At 45.0% G+C, this 16034-nt stretch overlaps 6 protein-coding genes across 6 annotated transcripts; 3 read left to right on the top strand and 3 right to left on the bottom strand.

The window, feature by feature from the left end:
* Nucleotides 1-399: 399 nt before the first annotated feature.
* V865_002929 (branchpoint-bridging protein) lies at nucleotides 400-2337 on the top strand (the record flags this gene model as incomplete). The annotated part of the gene is made up of 6 exons (XM_066226728.1): nucleotides 400-438; nucleotides 514-829; nucleotides 892-1520; nucleotides 1583-1994; nucleotides 2057-2240; nucleotides 2295-2337. 6 exons carry the CDS (start codon nucleotides 400-402, stop codon nucleotides 2335-2337), a joined length of 1623 nt encoding a protein of 540 aa, XP_066082825.1.
* A 450-nt stretch (nucleotides 2338-2787) lies between these two features.
* V865_002928 (uncharacterized protein) lies at nucleotides 2788-5777 on the bottom strand (the record flags this gene model as incomplete). The annotated part of the gene is made up of 4 exons (XM_066226727.1): nucleotides 2788-3365; nucleotides 3453-3526; nucleotides 3720-4079; nucleotides 4168-5777. The coding sequence occupies 4 exons, from the start codon at nucleotides 5775-5777 to the stop codon at nucleotides 2788-2790; spliced, it is 2622 nt and encodes an 873-aa protein (XP_066082824.1).
* Nucleotides 5778-6557: 780 nt separating this feature from the next.
* V865_002927 (uncharacterized protein) lies at nucleotides 6558-9013 on the bottom strand (the record flags this gene model as incomplete). Its single annotated transcript, XM_066226726.1, has 6 exons — nucleotides 6558-6599; nucleotides 6672-6809; nucleotides 6897-7915; nucleotides 7977-8095; nucleotides 8159-8529; nucleotides 8609-9013. 6 exons carry the CDS (start codon nucleotides 9011-9013, stop codon nucleotides 6558-6560), a joined length of 2094 nt encoding a protein of 697 aa, XP_066082823.1.
* Nucleotides 9014-10024: 1011 nt separating this feature from the next.
* V865_002926 (ATP synthase F1, delta subunit) lies at nucleotides 10025-11145 on the bottom strand (the record flags this gene model as incomplete). Its single annotated transcript, XM_066226725.1, has 4 exons — nucleotides 10025-10135; nucleotides 10328-10620; nucleotides 10786-10942; nucleotides 11086-11145. The coding sequence occupies 4 exons, from the start codon at nucleotides 11143-11145 to the stop codon at nucleotides 10025-10027; spliced, it is 621 nt and encodes a 206-aa protein (XP_066082822.1).
* A 653-nt stretch (nucleotides 11146-11798) lies between these two features.
* V865_002925 (uncharacterized protein) lies at nucleotides 11799-12890 on the top strand (the record flags this gene model as incomplete). The annotated part of the gene is made up of 3 exons (XM_066226724.1): nucleotides 11799-11925; nucleotides 12065-12612; nucleotides 12693-12890. 3 exons carry the CDS (start codon nucleotides 11799-11801, stop codon nucleotides 12888-12890), a joined length of 873 nt encoding a protein of 290 aa, XP_066082821.1.
* Nucleotides 12891-14164: 1274 nt separating this feature from the next.
* On the top strand, nucleotides 14165-15682 carry V865_002924 (uncharacterized protein; the record flags this gene model as incomplete). Its single annotated transcript, XM_066226723.1, has 4 exons — nucleotides 14165-14183; nucleotides 14415-15318; nucleotides 15393-15571; nucleotides 15645-15682. 4 exons carry the CDS (start codon nucleotides 14165-14167, stop codon nucleotides 15680-15682), a joined length of 1140 nt encoding a protein of 379 aa, XP_066082820.1.
* Between the last annotated feature and the right edge of the window lie 352 nt (nucleotides 15683-16034).

Genomic DNA, 16034 nt, shown 5'->3' with positions numbered 1-16034 from the left:
GGCGATGGCTCTGAATTACTGGCTGCACTGCAACGTAGAAGTGGTGCTGTTTACAAGGTGAAAGCTGATTCAGCCGGGATGCTGATAGATGAATACAGTCAGAGAGAAATGGACACTACAACAGCAAGAAAACGATAGCGCAAGAGACGTAGGATGGTACATGGTGGCGAACTGGATACCACGTGTAGAGGACTGGTTGGGATAAAAAAGAATAAACTGATATTGCGGATATTGGTTGCCACCTTACTGGGCTGTTCTTTTCCCCTCATCTCGTCTAGATTACATCTCATTCACTCCGATTACTTCAGCTGTGAATCATTCATCTCTTATCATCACCAATAAGAATACCATCAAAAGTGCTTGAACAGTCACAGGAGACAGCAAGAAGACCAGTGCAACATGTGGAGACCAGCAGCCCGGACGACGGGAACTAACGATGTGAGTCTTAGTATTAGTCATGCCATTTTTCTTTCATCTGTAAATGCTTTCACTGACATTGTTTCCATTTCTCAGGTACCTATAGGTAACAAAAGACGATTTGGCTTACCCGAAGAAGCTCCTCCCCCTTCCAACCCTCCGTCACACGCCCCACGACCTCCCGCCTCCGATATACAATTCTTCAACGGTCGTCAAGACCGAGAACGTTCCGACCGAGATGATTACGGACGAAGGGACGATTATGATAGAAGGAGGGATGATCACAGACGTGATGACAGGGATAGATATGGCGGTAGTGGTGGAGGAGACAGAGATAGATATGGAGGTGATGACGGGAGAGGTCGATATGACGAACCTGAAAGGGGACGAGAAAGGGATGCTGCTGGAGAAGGTGAGTTTGCTTGTCCTGACTCTACCGTCTATGATGCCTGCTTACCTAGTTTTACGTTGCAGAGGGACCCAGAAAGAGACGATCAAGATGGGGAGATGCCAAAGTCGACGTACCCGGTCTTCCAGTAGCCATCACCGGTAAGGTCTCTCAAGCCGAATTGGACAACTATGCTATCCACGTTCGACTGGAGGAGATCAACCGAAAATTACGTACTGGCGATGTAGTGCCTCCTGAAGGACAACGATCACCTTCACCACCACCATCATATGACGCTTATGGTCGAAGGACCAACACTCGTGAGATCCGATACCGAAAGAAGTTGGAAGATGAAAAAGCCAGATTGGTAGATAGAGCTATGAAATCCGATCCCAACTTCAGGCCGCCAGCGGAGATGCAAAATAGACGAGGTGGTGGTAAACCAAGTGATAAAGTATATATACCAGTGAAAGAATTCCCAGAAATCAACTTCTTTGGTTTACTCGTTGGTCCTCGTGGTAATTCCCTTAAGAGAATGGAAAGAGAAAGTGGTGCCAAGATCAGTATTAGAGGTAAAGGAAGTGTGAAAGAAGGTAAAGGTAGACCAGGTGATTTCCCAGAAGATGAACAAGATGAACTGCATTGTCTTATCACTGCGGATACCGAAGACAAGGTAAAGGGATGTGTGGCATTGATTAACAGGGTTATTGAAACTGTAAGTTCTCCTCTTTATGTTAGATTATCCCTTCATTTACTGATGATTTTTGGTGAACGTAGGCCGCTTCTACACCCGAAGGTCAGAACGACCACAAACGAAACCAGCTCCGAGAACTTGCTTCGCTTAACGGTACTCTTCGAGACGATGAGAACCAGCTTTGTCAGAATTGTGGTGAGAAAGGTCATCGAAGATGGGAATGTCCTCAACAACGAGTGTACAGTGCCAATGTCATCTGTAGGTTATGTGGTGGTGCAGGACACATGGCGAGGGATTGTAGAGGACGAGGGGACCCCAACCTGGCCCAGAACAAACAGACCGCTTTCGACTCTGAATATACCGCTCTTATGGCCGAACTCGGTGAAGGTGGAAGTGGAGGTGCTGCTTCCGGTAGACCAGCTGGCGCTATCGGTGCTGCACCACCTGCGCAAGATAGAGTGCCTCCTTGGCGAGTCCCCGAGAACTGGATCAGTCGTAAGTGACCCTCTAAAATAGAATTCCATTGTAAGTTTTACTGATGCCTTGTGTTAACACAGACGGTCCAGGCGGTTCTCGTGGTCCCCCTGGTGGTGGTGGATACGGTGGACCACCCAATCAAGGATATCAACAACAGGGATACGGTCAAGGCGGTGCAGGCTACGGATACGGTGGTGGATACGGAGGACAGGATAATGCTTATGGTCAAGGAGCTCCAGCAGGTGGTGCTGATCCTTACGCTGCGTAAGTTGCTGACACTCACGACTATGAGAAACTCGCCTAACCCTATTTTCATAGCTATTACGCCTCAATGGGCCAACAAGCTCCTACAACTGCTTAGACCTATTTCAAGGACGACTGAACCTGGAAATGTGTCTAACCTGGAATGTGACGTGGTATTGATGTAACCTGATAGTAGAACAGAAAGAGTAGTTTAGCTAAAATAACAAACAAAGAGACCTCAAACCTGTCAGACGGTTCTGACAGTAACGTATTCTGTACTCGCAGCTGTAGTGGAGTGGCGTGAAGCGAGACAATCGCCATTTTGATGTTTATTTTTACCTCTTTCTTGGAAACATGTGAAAGACTAATTTTATTTATATGATGTATTGATTCTGACCTATATGATACCGTATGATCAGAGCTGACACAGTCAGCTCATCTTAATCTTGCATAGCAATAGAGCATCATTTGTTGTCTGTCCGGGATATAATTGAAGGTAAGGAGGAAAGCTTGCATTATACATTATCGTTATGTCATCAACCGAAAGTCGTAGCTATCGTTATATTCGTCACAATGAACCAAAAGAGAATAAAACGTATGAAACGAATAAACCGACTACTATGGTATATCGCCCATGGATATGTATCGTATTTGACCCCTCACTACTCAACTTATTTGAGCCTAACCTCTGGGATTGGGCTTGTGGAAGTTGATTTTGTTGATTTTTCGATCTCAATCCCTGCCACTCATTGGAAGGCACTCCTACTACAGGTTGTCCTCCATTCTGGGAGTTATTCAGGTTTTCACCAGGTAAAGGATTTACTGGAATTCCCTTTTGCGAGTTGGGTAGAGTAGTGACAGATACTTGAGATGCATCAATTGTCGCTCCCGTCCCACCTCCACTAGTGCTTGACGAACCGACTGTGATGGTTGGTTGTTGTTGACCACATGTTTTGAGATGACATTTCGAAGCCAACGTATTTGGGTCACTTAGGTCTTCTTTCGATGGACATGGTGAGAAATTATTAGGTAGGATATAACAGCTTGTCAAATCCTTTGGAGCAGGGAGAGAGAGTATAGGACCGGTGAATTGGTTGGAGGATAAATATAGTGATTGGATTGATGATGGGAGGATGGGGAAGGATCCTGATACAGATAATGAGGGGAGGTCAGTATCGATCGGAGAAGGGTATTATTGGTTTGAAAAAATGGTATCGAGGGTATGTGACTTACCTGTCAATTGATTCGAACGAACGTCTAATCTTGTAAGATTGGTGAGATTTGATGTATCGAATAATGCTCCAGTACTAGACGAGGGGAAGAATAAACACATTAGTGGCTGAAAAAAACCTCACGGAGCTTGTAATGCGATCACAACTCCTGGTGAATGTCATACAAGAGAGCACTGTACTTACAAGCTGGGAATTCACAAGTTCATGGCATTGTAATCAGCCTTTACCCTATTTCGGAAGCATTACGATTCGACACAAGCCAACTCACTTGTTATAAGAAACATCCAAACTCTGCAAACTCCTCAACCCACTCAAATCAGGTAATTCACCCTCGAAGTTATTATTCTTCAATACAAATTTACTCAGACTGTTCATCCCACTTGGGCTAATTGAGAAACTGCTCAATTTGTTATTTGACAGATCGACCGATTTCAACGTTGATGCGGACAGATGAACGTTCCCGACCAAAAGGTTATTCGATAGATCAAGGTTGATCAATGAGGTCGAAGTTGATATGGAGCTAGGGATGAAGGATGATAGAGAAGAGGATGAGATATTTAAATGGATAAGTCGGGGTAGGGAATCAAATGTGTCTGGTAAAGAGGAGAGTGTATTTTGGGACAAATCGCTAGACGAGTATGCAGAAAAGATTAGTGTCAAGGCGATGTTCATTATATGCTTTGTTCGTTGAACCACTTGAGCTTGGACACACTCACAGTCTCATCAGTGCATCCAAGTTGAACAAACTCCTAAACAGATCAACTTCCAGCCCGTTATTTCTCAGATTCAGCGCAGTGACTCTCCTGGAAATCGGATCGCAAGTCACTCCAAACCATGTACAGCAATCGGGTGTGTCATCTCCGTTGGTGCCAGAGGAAGACCATCCATTATGTCTGAGCCATTCTCCTCCATTCTGTTGGGCTGATTTGTAGAAGCTGGAAAGGTTCGTACAGTCCGTACGATGGTTGTTCGATGAGGATTGACTGGAAAAACCATGGTCGGTGTCAGAATTAGTGTTGGTATTTGATGAGGGATGCCATGGATGGTTGTCCCAGTCCGACGAAGAAGGATGATGATCCCAAATTGAATTGGTATTCGAGTTGGATTTCCAAGGACGGTATGGTCCCTCGTCCCATTTCCCATTCCTATTTCCGTCTCCTTTTGGACTTGAATCTGAACCATCACCGTGATACCACCCTTCGTCTCCATCATCGTCGTTGCTCCCTGAGCCGTGACCATGATGATTGTTCGATGAGGATGAGGAAGGTCTTTCCCAGTCTTCTTGATATCGTCCATTCTCATTCCCGCCATCGCCTGAACCACCTTTATGCCATCCATCAGCACCAGGTCGACCTTCACCGTTCTTATTTCCCCCACGATGAGATTTATTAGCATCATTCCATCCTCCTTGCCCTTGTCCAGAATGCCTACTTCCACTGTCATAACCGTTATCATGTTTACCATATCCTTTCCTTCCCGAACCATAATCATCTCCATGACTCCCTTTTCTTCCCCTTCCCGGACTATAATCTCCCTCGTCATCCTTACCACCCCCATCACTTGAATGGTACTTCCGTCCCCCACCAGATTTATCACTATGTCTCTTCTTCATTATCCCTTTTTCGAGCGGTAACAAAGACTCTAAACCTGACCATAGGATCTTATCATTATGCTTCCTCGTATCGCCTGCGCCTCCGTCCGTTGACATCGACACGGACGATGAGGGATCAATGTCCAACTGGTCACTCGCACCTATATCTTCCTGGGACTGGGTTTGCGCTAGGCTGACTTCTTCCTGCGGGATGGAACCTAATTCCGCTATTAACGATTGACTATTACCCAGATTAACATTGTCTTGTCGTTTTTCACAATCTTCCAATATAAACTCCTCCTCCTCCTCCTCCTCCTCATCCTCATCATCATCCCTTTCTTCTAACTGTCCCTCCATGTCTTCCTCTCTCATTTCAACCGGATCATCGTTGGGAAGTTGGTCGATAGCCACAGATTCAGCTTTTAGGCTTGTCACTTCCTGATTGGGTATTATACCACGATGTACCAATACCCCTTCTACGCCCTCCAGAGGATCCCAATCGGGTAGAGATCTAGGATGTCTCGAAAATGAGAAATAACCAAATCTCCTGGGCTGAGTTGTCCTCTTGGAAGAAGATAGGTATTGTTTAAGAGGTATGAGGTTCTTACCTTTGAGTGATGAAGATATCGTCGGTGAAGAAGGGGATAGGAAAGATAGGTTTAGGAACGCTGATATGGGAGATTGAAGAGTGAGGAATAGGAGGATGGTAAATAACGTTTGCAGAGGTAGTCGCATTTTTCGTAGGCGAGCAAAATGAAGCGGCCCCTTTCGTTATCTTTGATCTTTGGCTTCTTTCTTTCTTTCTCGTGTTCAGAGAAAAGGGCAACGGATGGTCCGTAGGGCACTGACTTTTTCAATTCCCGTGGTGTTAGTGGTTACAGAAGTATAGCCAAGGATCAATAAGAACTTAATTTGTCTACAGTACTTTGGAGATTGATGCTCAAAGTCGTACCCTTTCACATTAGCTCTTACTGTACTATCATGGGGATGTTGGTATGAGTCTTCATCTTCTTAAACTCCAAGGAAGGCTGTGAGTCCTCATATCTGCGTCATTTGGGAAGAAACGCAGGGCCAAATGATCAAAATATGGTAGACATTCCCAAAAACCGAGTTTCATCCCACAATGACAAGCCACACTGGTCTGCCACTTCGCCACATCACCCTCGAGAATAGGTGCAATCGTTCGCTTGGATGTAATGTAGCCTATTGCAGGATTGCAGAGACGATGAAAGAATGCATGTGAATATGATCGATATTTAGCAATATCAACATGATTATGTACAGATCATCCGAAAGATCTCGAATTGAGGAGTAAGGAAAATGTCATGGCGTCACATTTGTGATTTCGTATGATGCTACGTGTATATAATCTGAAGATGATGCTAGTGAAACTGGAAATATATGCAAATGATGTAATTTGTGTTTATGTATACGCAAGAACAAAAGAAGAAAATAGGAAGAATGAATTAAAAATGGACAATAAGATCTTCACAAGAACTCCACGGTGACGATGATCTACCAAACTTCATCAACCTTACTTCGATGAATACAGAACCCCTATATTCCATCCAACAGGTGCGTCAGATACTAGTTATCATCATCTATCAGAAAGAACTTTCGATAACTCACAGGTGTCACCCATTCTTTACAACCACATTGAACACCCGCCCAATCGAAATTACCGATTTTCACACCGCATTTTTCGTTTGGGCAAATCAACTTTCCTGCTATATCTCCATTCTGCAAGACGGGTTCCATCCATGTGAGCTAGCGAAACACGATGATAAAACACCGATCTGTCAGCGATATTGTAAACGTGCGATGGCACCATGCATGTTCACGAGCATCACTTACAGGTTCGACGAAATAACCCGAACATTTATTATTAACCAATATAGGATATCCTCCACTCCCACTCCCACCCTGGATATCAGAGATACTACCTCTTCTCTCAAGTGTATCAGGTGTATTGGGAGTCATAGCCAACATGCTCATCCTTCTAGCTGCGTTCGTAACATTTTGAGACTGAGACGGAGGGTAACTCTGTTGCGATGGAGTATGATTTTCTTTCTCAGGTGAAGAAGTAGGTGAACTTCCGATAGGTGAAGATAATTGACTCGTCGGTGTACTTCCCGCCATTCTCAAGGCCAATAACTGAGGAGGTAATCTTGAATTCAACTGTTCAGCAGATTGAAATACCCTTCCACCACTAGGGGGAGGCTGGTTGTCAAGACAAGGGGATGGTGCATTTGAAATTGGTTTAGGCGAAGAAGATAGTAATTTCGGTGAAGAGTTATTATTCTCCAATTTACCTAATATGCTTGGCATATGTTCCTTCTCACCAGAAAGTTTCGAATGATTACCGGTTTCAGGCGATGAAGCTGTCAATGTCAATCCGGGTGTGGAAGGTTTTCTCGGTAGGGGTATACCACCTCCTGGAGAAGGTTGTTGGGATTGACTGTCTTTCGAAGAGTTGTCTAATGCGGTGGTTTGTAATGCCGATAAACTTGAAATGGAAGTATGACTTGCTCTCCTACCTGGTAGACCAGTCAAGGGATTTATAACATCACTAACTACACTGGCTCTTCGTTCTCTTTCTTTAGCTGATGATCCACTGGCAGGGGCGAAGTTGGAGCTTGTAGATAGTTTAGGTGAAGGTAGAGTGACATTGGATGGGGTTCTAGGTCTGGAGACGGGTTGTTGATCCAATATGTGGTCCATCATATGTTCTCTTACTGCCAACTGTCTTCGACACATCTTGCATCGGATTTTGCGTCGACCGTGGCCTCCCATAGGTGTAGGTGGATTGGAAGGTGAGGGTGTCAAGGGGTATTTGGCCATTTGGTCGATTGCAGGTGCACCTCCATCCCCATCTGCGAACGATAAGTCAGCTTGACAGGTTGTTTCATTGACGATCAGATGGATGTCACCTACTCATAAATTGGGATGCTGTCCTGTCCATATAGAATCTTCTTGTAGATTTGTCCTTGAGTGAGACTCTGCCATCAGCATTATAGAATAACCCAAGTTGATGCCAGAAGGTTTCAGATGGGCTATGAAAGATATATGTAAAGAATTAGTACGACGAAGAGATGATTATCGGAGTCATTACTCACTCTACCACAGGTCGCTTCTCCCTCAATGCCACCACAGCCTGAACGGGATCCAAATCATATTCCCTCATCAAAAAGGCAGCCACTACAGTCGCACTCCTACTCATCCCAGCTTGACAATGTACCAACACACCGCCATTCTTGGGCTCACCAGCCAATCTAGATATTATCGGATCTCTCTCTATCTGAACTTCTTCATTTCCATTCGAAGCTTCATATTTCTCTCTTAGCTGGAGGATCGACTGGATCCAAGCCACACACGATGGTAAGTGGGTGAGGATATCCGTATCTGCCGAATCGTCAATTTCCAATGGGTATACAGAGAATTCAGGGGAGAACTCTAATGCAGGTCTGAGCAGGGATAGAATGTTGGTCTAGCACAGTGACAGCGAAGAATGATTAGCTGATTGAGAGACAAAGGAAACCAAGCTTATAAGTCGTTGAACAACTTACTATACCCCTTTGCTGTAATCCCTCAGTATCCATAGCAGCCACCAAATCACCAATCCACAAACCATCTACAACCTCCTGTAAATGGACCACCTCCCCTTTACTATTCTGCTGACCAGGGGATATAGGCGACAATTCGTCATCTGTATCTTCATCAGTCATGATTACATCTTCTTGGATATCATGTTGTTCGAGGAATCCCGACTCTTCAGGATCGTTGGCGAACCTAGCGTATTGTTCCAACTTCTTAGCTGCTGCCTGTAACGATCCGGTGGAATTGACCTCGCGATAGACGTCCTCGACTGCATCGTCGTCTGCCTTGGTGGCGTCTGATGGAGGGTCGTCGTGAAGGTTGGAATAAGATCGACCGTGTAACTTCGGTCGGGGACGGGAGTTTGCAGAAGGCATCGTAGATGGAGAGCGGAGGGGGGCAGATGTGGGTGGCAAATGCAAGAAGTTGGTAAATCTATGGAGAGTGTGAAAGAAGGAGATGGTAGGATATGCAAGAGTAAACAAGCCTTCCCAATCAAATCGGTAAACGATTGACTGAATCAACGAATCAACTAAATGGTTGAATCCTAACGTAATTGAGCCGAAACTGCGATTGTCGGGAGATAGTCCTTTTCGTACAGCAAGGATGAGGGACAAAAGAAGAAGAGGAGAATATGGTTGATGGACCAAAAGGAGAGTAGACTCGTGAGTAAGAGGGCGTGTGAATGAGAAAGGAAATGTGAATGCTGTCGATGAATGGATAGGACAGCTCAAGCTGAGGTGACAAACTGAATTGGTGTTTCTGATCCAAAATTAACCAGCACTGTTGACGGGGTAAAATAGATCCCGCACCAAAGTATCCCCTTGAATTTATGCTTCGACTGTCTGTTAGAAGTTGTTGAAAATGAGACGATCTTATAGAAGGATGTATGACCAATATGGAGAGGAAGAGATAGATGCGTGTGATATCGATGCTATATAGTTTGTTGAAAGAACAAGACAAACACAACCTTCCCTCCCTTTGAACCAGAACAAAAGAAGGGAAACAGTGATTGATAAATGCGTCACTACCCCTCTTTATAGACATATACCGATCCGATCGGCAGATTAGTTGCAACAGATTACGCTCTCAGCCTCACACCAGAAGCACAAGACAGTGTACAACATCTGGCCACCCCATTTAGTGCTACTGACTCATTTCTTCTGCTTCTTCCGGTTCAGCTCACTTCACATGCCACCAGGTATGACGACGATGTCGTGACAAGCCGAGCAAATGCAATTCATTTCATTGTCATTCTTTTGTTTGTGTATCCTCCATCCATCAACTACTACTATCAATCTCTATTCAAGATATTTGACTTATACACCTTCTGTAAACACGAGAAACAACAATTATATCAGTACAATCGTTGAGAAAGATATATAGTGTTACTCACGGGTGAGAGCAGCGTTGAATCTGTTGACTTTGGAAGAAGCTGAGAGATCGATTGATTTGTCTCCGAAGTCAACGAGGAGACCACCAAGGACCGATGGGTTGACCTGTGGGTTATGTGAACGTCAGTATGTATATCGGGAATAACAAGATATGCGTGCCAGTCTCCACATCCCGAATGACAACACTAAAAAGTGCTCTTCCCCATATGATCTTTTATCCGGTCAAAGTATAGACTATCTTTCTTCAATCCATCTCTCATCTCTCAATGTCAAAACCACCTTGAATCATATACTCACCCGGTTAACAACCTTCAAAGTCTTTCCCTTGGCGATCTCCGTACCTTGCAAAGCCTTATCAATCCTGTTGAGCGCCTTGTTATCTAATGGTTCAGCAGAGGTGACGACAACCTCAAGTTCACCACGGTAAGCAGAGATGAGAGAACCGAAATCTGCGAATACCTTGGGTGCTGATGAGAGTCGACCGTTCTCGGATAAAACGGTAAGGAGGTTGAGGAGGATGGGTGAAGAGCCGGAAGGAACAACTGAGGAGAGAGCTTTCGTTCGTTCAGATGCTGAGAGAGTAGGGTTTTCTGTTTTATTGGAAAAAAGACAAGAAGAGATTAGTATCTTATTCAGTTTAATACGGACATAGTTTATATAGGTGTTGTCGATTTGTAGCAAACTTATCAAGTGTTCCTCTTCGATTACATTCTGATAGAGTAGAAGGAGGTATAATGTAAAGGAGTGATACTCACGGATGAAAGCAGATACCTTGGCATCCTCCTTGATCTTCTTGTCGAAAGCCTCAATGTCCTTTGCTAAACTTTCCAAATCCTTAGGAGACTTCTTCAAAGCAGCGAGGTAGGTCGAGGTGGCATAAGTACCAGTGAGGGAGTTGAGTTGGATAGGAGCCTATTGCAACGATCAAAAGGTCCAATTAGCACCTCGCATCTTACAGCTATAATCGTCAATTGATGATATTGATATTGTCGATATGGTGAACATCATGACAGTCTCCACGGCCGAAAGATTTGGGCCAATATGAGGATACCCACCTTGACAGCTGAAGCGGTTGCGTAACCTCTTGAGAGGACAGACCTCATTGCGGAAGCCATTTTTGCTGTTGTTGGGATGGTAGGAATGAGTGGGGAGTGAAGGAGGATAGGGGGCTAAGCGACGATGATACGTATATGGTCTTTGACGTTGTCTACTTGTCTCTGCTGAGTGAGTGTGAGTGAGTGAGTGAGTATCACCATCTCACGGAACGGCCAGCTCCCTTAGCACATAGAATGAGAGAGGTATAACACCGACGGTATATCTTCATGTGGCAATTATAGTTCCGGGGCGGGGAGATTGTCTCACACGTGGCCGGCCGGTTCCCTCCGAGGTTTTTTGTTTTCATCTCTTCAATCTGTTTTTTCGGACGAAGAGCAAGAGCATCATCAACCATCACTGGTAGTACTAGTGTGTTGGCTCGCTTATGAAAAGGAAAGGAGGAGCAATCACATTCATATAACCATAATCATATATCATAATCATCATATCAATACCCAATCATCATCAGCTTGCCACTGTAGATATACCATTCACATCGATACTCGATAATTTGGCCACCTCCATCGATTTTATCTTATCGATACCTCTTTCTCAGTGATACCAAAACAAATAAACCCTCATCACAGATATTTCCGACCTTTCCGGTTTTACATCAGCATCAATATCTGCCTCATACATCGGTCACCCGAAGAATACATATAACGTATACACGATGAGCACCACATTACCTTTGTTCTCCTTATTACCCAATGGTGGCGGATCGTATCCACCTAGTCCGACTTTCTCTGATCCGAGCTTCGCGACGGGTTATGATGGAGGGTTCGATCTGAAGAATGGTGGTGAGTCTACAATGTTCACAACAAAACTTTTGCTGTGTATATCTACATCGACCACACTTCATGATCACTGTTATACCTCTCGATCTCAAATTGTCTGATGTGTTAGATCTCAGGCTAATCATATCCTGATTTCGTATAGGTCTAGGAAATTATAATTTCCCTACACCACCTCAAACATCCAATACACCATCCACATCATCCTTCTCTTCACGACATCACTACCCTCATCAACTTATCCCACCCAACTTTACCAACTCTTCTCCATTCCCGGGAGGTACTCCCGATGGCGATGATCCTACTTCGTCCTTTTTGGATTTGGATATAAGTCAACCTGGTCCATCCACTTATCATAACCATCATCATGCGCATTCACATGGGAATGCACATGGGGGCCCAGCTCATTCCGCCTCATTTGGCGAAGATTATCTACATGATGACGATGATGACGAAGGTATACACAATAACGATGATGATGAATTGGTTAAGATCGAAAATGAAAATGAACATGAAAATCAAGATGACCTCACTCATGGGAATTACGATGGTGAAGAACCATTAGAAGTTGATGGGGAGGTGGATAATGAAGAACCGTTATATGTCAATGCGAAGCAATACCATCGAATATTGAAAAGACGATTGGCGAGAGCAAGGTTGGAAGAGTTGAATAGGTTGGTCAGATCTAGAAAAGTGAGTTGATCCTCAACAACATTGTCATGATCATTATCATTGAGATCGGGCAAAGCTGACATGACTGATGCGCGTCTCAGCCATACTTGCACGAATCGAGACATCGCCATGCCTGTTCGCGACCAAGGGGTAAAGGCGGTCGGTTCTTGACTGCGGAAGAGATTGAGCAGATGAAAAAGGAAGAAGAGAGTAAGATAGGTGATAATGGTGGAGACGATAGTGTATCGCCTGGTCAAGTAGGAGTAGATATAGGATCGGGATTGACTACTTCGGTTTAGAATGGTCGTCCATCACCCTTACCATCAGCTTAACTCATATCTGTCCTTGTATCAATTTCCATCCTTTTGTATCGAACTTTGGCTCGTCCCTCAAAATTCATATTGTTGTCCTTATTCCTGCTTCTATCCTAACCATAGATCCTTTGTACGGGTAGACTGCATATTCATTAGATGTCTTCGCATTACATCTACGACCATATTGCATCTTGACTTACTTGGGAATGAGCCAAGTCAACTGAAGTGAAAAAGGGGCACGATGATTCTTTCATTCTCGCGTCAGCAATCATCTTGAGTAGCGCGGAACCGGATTAACCGGCTGTATTCGGTTAAACTACTCTACGCGCACGCACACATCGACCTAAGTTAATAACCCACTTACCTAGCCTTCACACCGGTGGTCGAGTGACTCGGCAGTATTCTCAACCGCCCTGTAGATAAAGATGATGGCCATGGGTAGTCTCATTTGGACAAATACGAAATTGCACCTTTCCCCTTGACGTACTATCATGTCACTCATCGGCCTTATCGTACTATAGTCGTGGTCCCTGGTTCGAACCAGCATCGCCTGCCAATAAGTACAACAGCAGGGTGCTTCCAGCTCCCGTCGTCATTCTATTGTTGCTTCAGGCATGGTCAAAGATTTATGTTCAGCTTCATCTCGGTTCGGGGTCGTAAAATCAACCTCAGTATCCCTTTTGATCCTGTTGATACTGGATCAATGCATCGAGGGTTTATTTCCGAATCAGGCAAGTGACGTTCGTGTCGATCATTTGCTCTGCACCTGGTACTGAGTACATACATATGGCGGAAACATGTCAGAATTCCAGGTGAAGATGCACTGGCTCCTTGTCGGTCTCGGAGTCATGCCTCTCAGGTAAATTGTGAAAGTGAGACATAAGCTCCGGTGAATGGTACAGGTGAGGTGATTAGAGATTTGCCACTCGCGGACATTGCCACTTTACTCCACTCCATTCCAAATTGTCAAGCACACACCCACCTAAGCACACACCGCACTGTCTCACTACTGTGTACACACCATCCATCCTACCATTCACCTTTTGATCCTTCTCACCCCCCTCTCCCTCCTTTCCTTTCTTCACCTCATCATCTACCTTCTCTTCGCCACCTACTCACTCACCTTCACCTACACGCTCAACCTCACCTCACCTTCCCCCAACTCGACTCCGCTCCTCGACCTCTTTTCTTCCATCCTACCACCCAACCTCTCCTCGACTCGACTCAGTCTCTTTTAACCTTATTACCTTCGATTCATAATGGCTGAAATCGCTCCTGGTAAGTACTAGCTGGAACATTCTCTCATCATCTCATCTCGACTCACCGTCTGACTTCCATCTCCATCTCCACTCTTCCCCCAGTCTTCACTTCCTCATCATCTTCTTTTACTGTATACTCCAACTTTAAGATCCTGTAACATGCCTGTGCTGATTCAATCCCGTGCTTTCTCGTTCTCTCCCGAACTATATTGACGACGAACCCATCATCCTTTCCTTACACCTATCAAAGATCAAGTCTCCCCTAAGACCTCTCAAGAGGCTACCGTCCCCTCTGCCGCATCCCCTACTACCGGCGCCCACGCCAACGGTACCAACGAGAATGGTGAACACCCCCTCTCACTTCGATCGTTGGTCTCTACCAAAGAGGCAGGTATCATCATTGGTAAAGCCGGAGCTACCATCGCTCATATTAGAAATTTGACCGGTGTCAAAGCTGGAGTATCAAAAGTTGTACCAGGTGTACAAGATCGTGTATTCTCCGTTTCGGGTGATCTCGAATCTGTCTCTTCAGCTTATGCAGAAGTAGCTAGACTCCTTCTTGAAACTCCCCTTTCGGACTCTTCCCTACCTCCTCCACCCGTTGGATCATTCACTTCTATTCGATTACTCATCTCTCACAATTTGATGGGTACCGTCATTGGACGATCAGGTCTCAAGATCAAACAGATCCAAGACTTATCCGGAGCAAGGATGGTAGCTTCTAAAGAGATGTTACCTCAATCTACCGAAAGAGTAGTAGAAGTTCAAGGATCAGTAGATGCTATCAAAACTGCTGTAGCTGAAATCGCTAAATGCCTTCAAGAAGATTTCGATAGAGGAGCCGGTACCGTCCTCTACCACCCTGGTGCGGCTGGTGATGCCGGTGTATTAGCTGGTGGCTTAGGTGCTCAAGCTGTTACTGGCCCCACTGGAGGAATTAGAAGGACCTCGGTTGCTGCCGGTTTCGGTAACCCCTTCCCTACTGGTGAGAGAAGAGGTTCGGCCGTTCCCCGAGCTTCCATCTCTGGTGCAGCTGGAGCTGGAGCTGCGTTAGCCGACAGAAGACAATCCGAGAACCCTCCAATCAACCTCAATGATCCCAACCTCAGAACTCAAAACATCTCTATCCCTAGTGATATGGTCGGTTGTATCATGTAAGTCATACGTGGCTACGTGGCTAACTGAATCTGAAGTATTCATGCTGATCTCATCTCTCACCCATGTGCAGCGGTCGAGGTGGTGCTAAGATCACTGAGATCAGACGACTTTCCGGTTCGAGAATCTCCATCGCTAAAGTCCCCCACGATGAGACCGGCGAGAGAATGTTCACCATCCAAGGTACTCCCGAATCTACCGAGAGAGCCTTGATGCTCCTCTACTCTCAACTCGAGTCTGAGAAAGAGCGACGTGAGTATCAGACTTCCCGCACTTTATGATTCATGGTAACGTCGTGCTGACGAGATGTCGCACAATTCAATAGGAGTTAATCAAAACCAAGATGGTGCCGAGGCTGCTTAAGGGCATTCCTCATATCGTCAGCTACCCCTCTAGTTTCGACCTGTTTAAAAAATCAAATATTTCTCTTTGTCATTTCGCCCGTCTCAATAATTTCCTGTCGTCCGTCTTTCTTCCAACAATAAAAACACCCTAAAACCCCAGATCATATCTGTTCATTCACAACTCGTCCGCCTCTCGCCTCTTTTTCACCTCAAAGGTGAAAGGTGATTCCACTGTTGATGCATCTAGCTTGCTCATCTCTATCTCTTTTCATGATCTTTCAATTGGAATCTATCTTGGAGAGATGACATGAAGAAGTAACGATCTGTCAGAGTGAAAATCATACCTTTTATATCTAATTTTTGGTCAGATT

This window comes from Kwoniella europaea, chromosome 1 (assembly GCF_036810445.1).
Source record: "Kwoniella europaea PYCC6329 chromosome 1, complete sequence".
Classification (NCBI taxonomy): Eukaryota; Fungi; Basidiomycota; class Tremellomycetes; order Tremellales; family Cryptococcaceae; genus Kwoniella; species Kwoniella europaea.
Note: the sequence above shows the minus strand (reverse complement) of the source record. Positions and strands in the feature narration are given on the sequence as shown.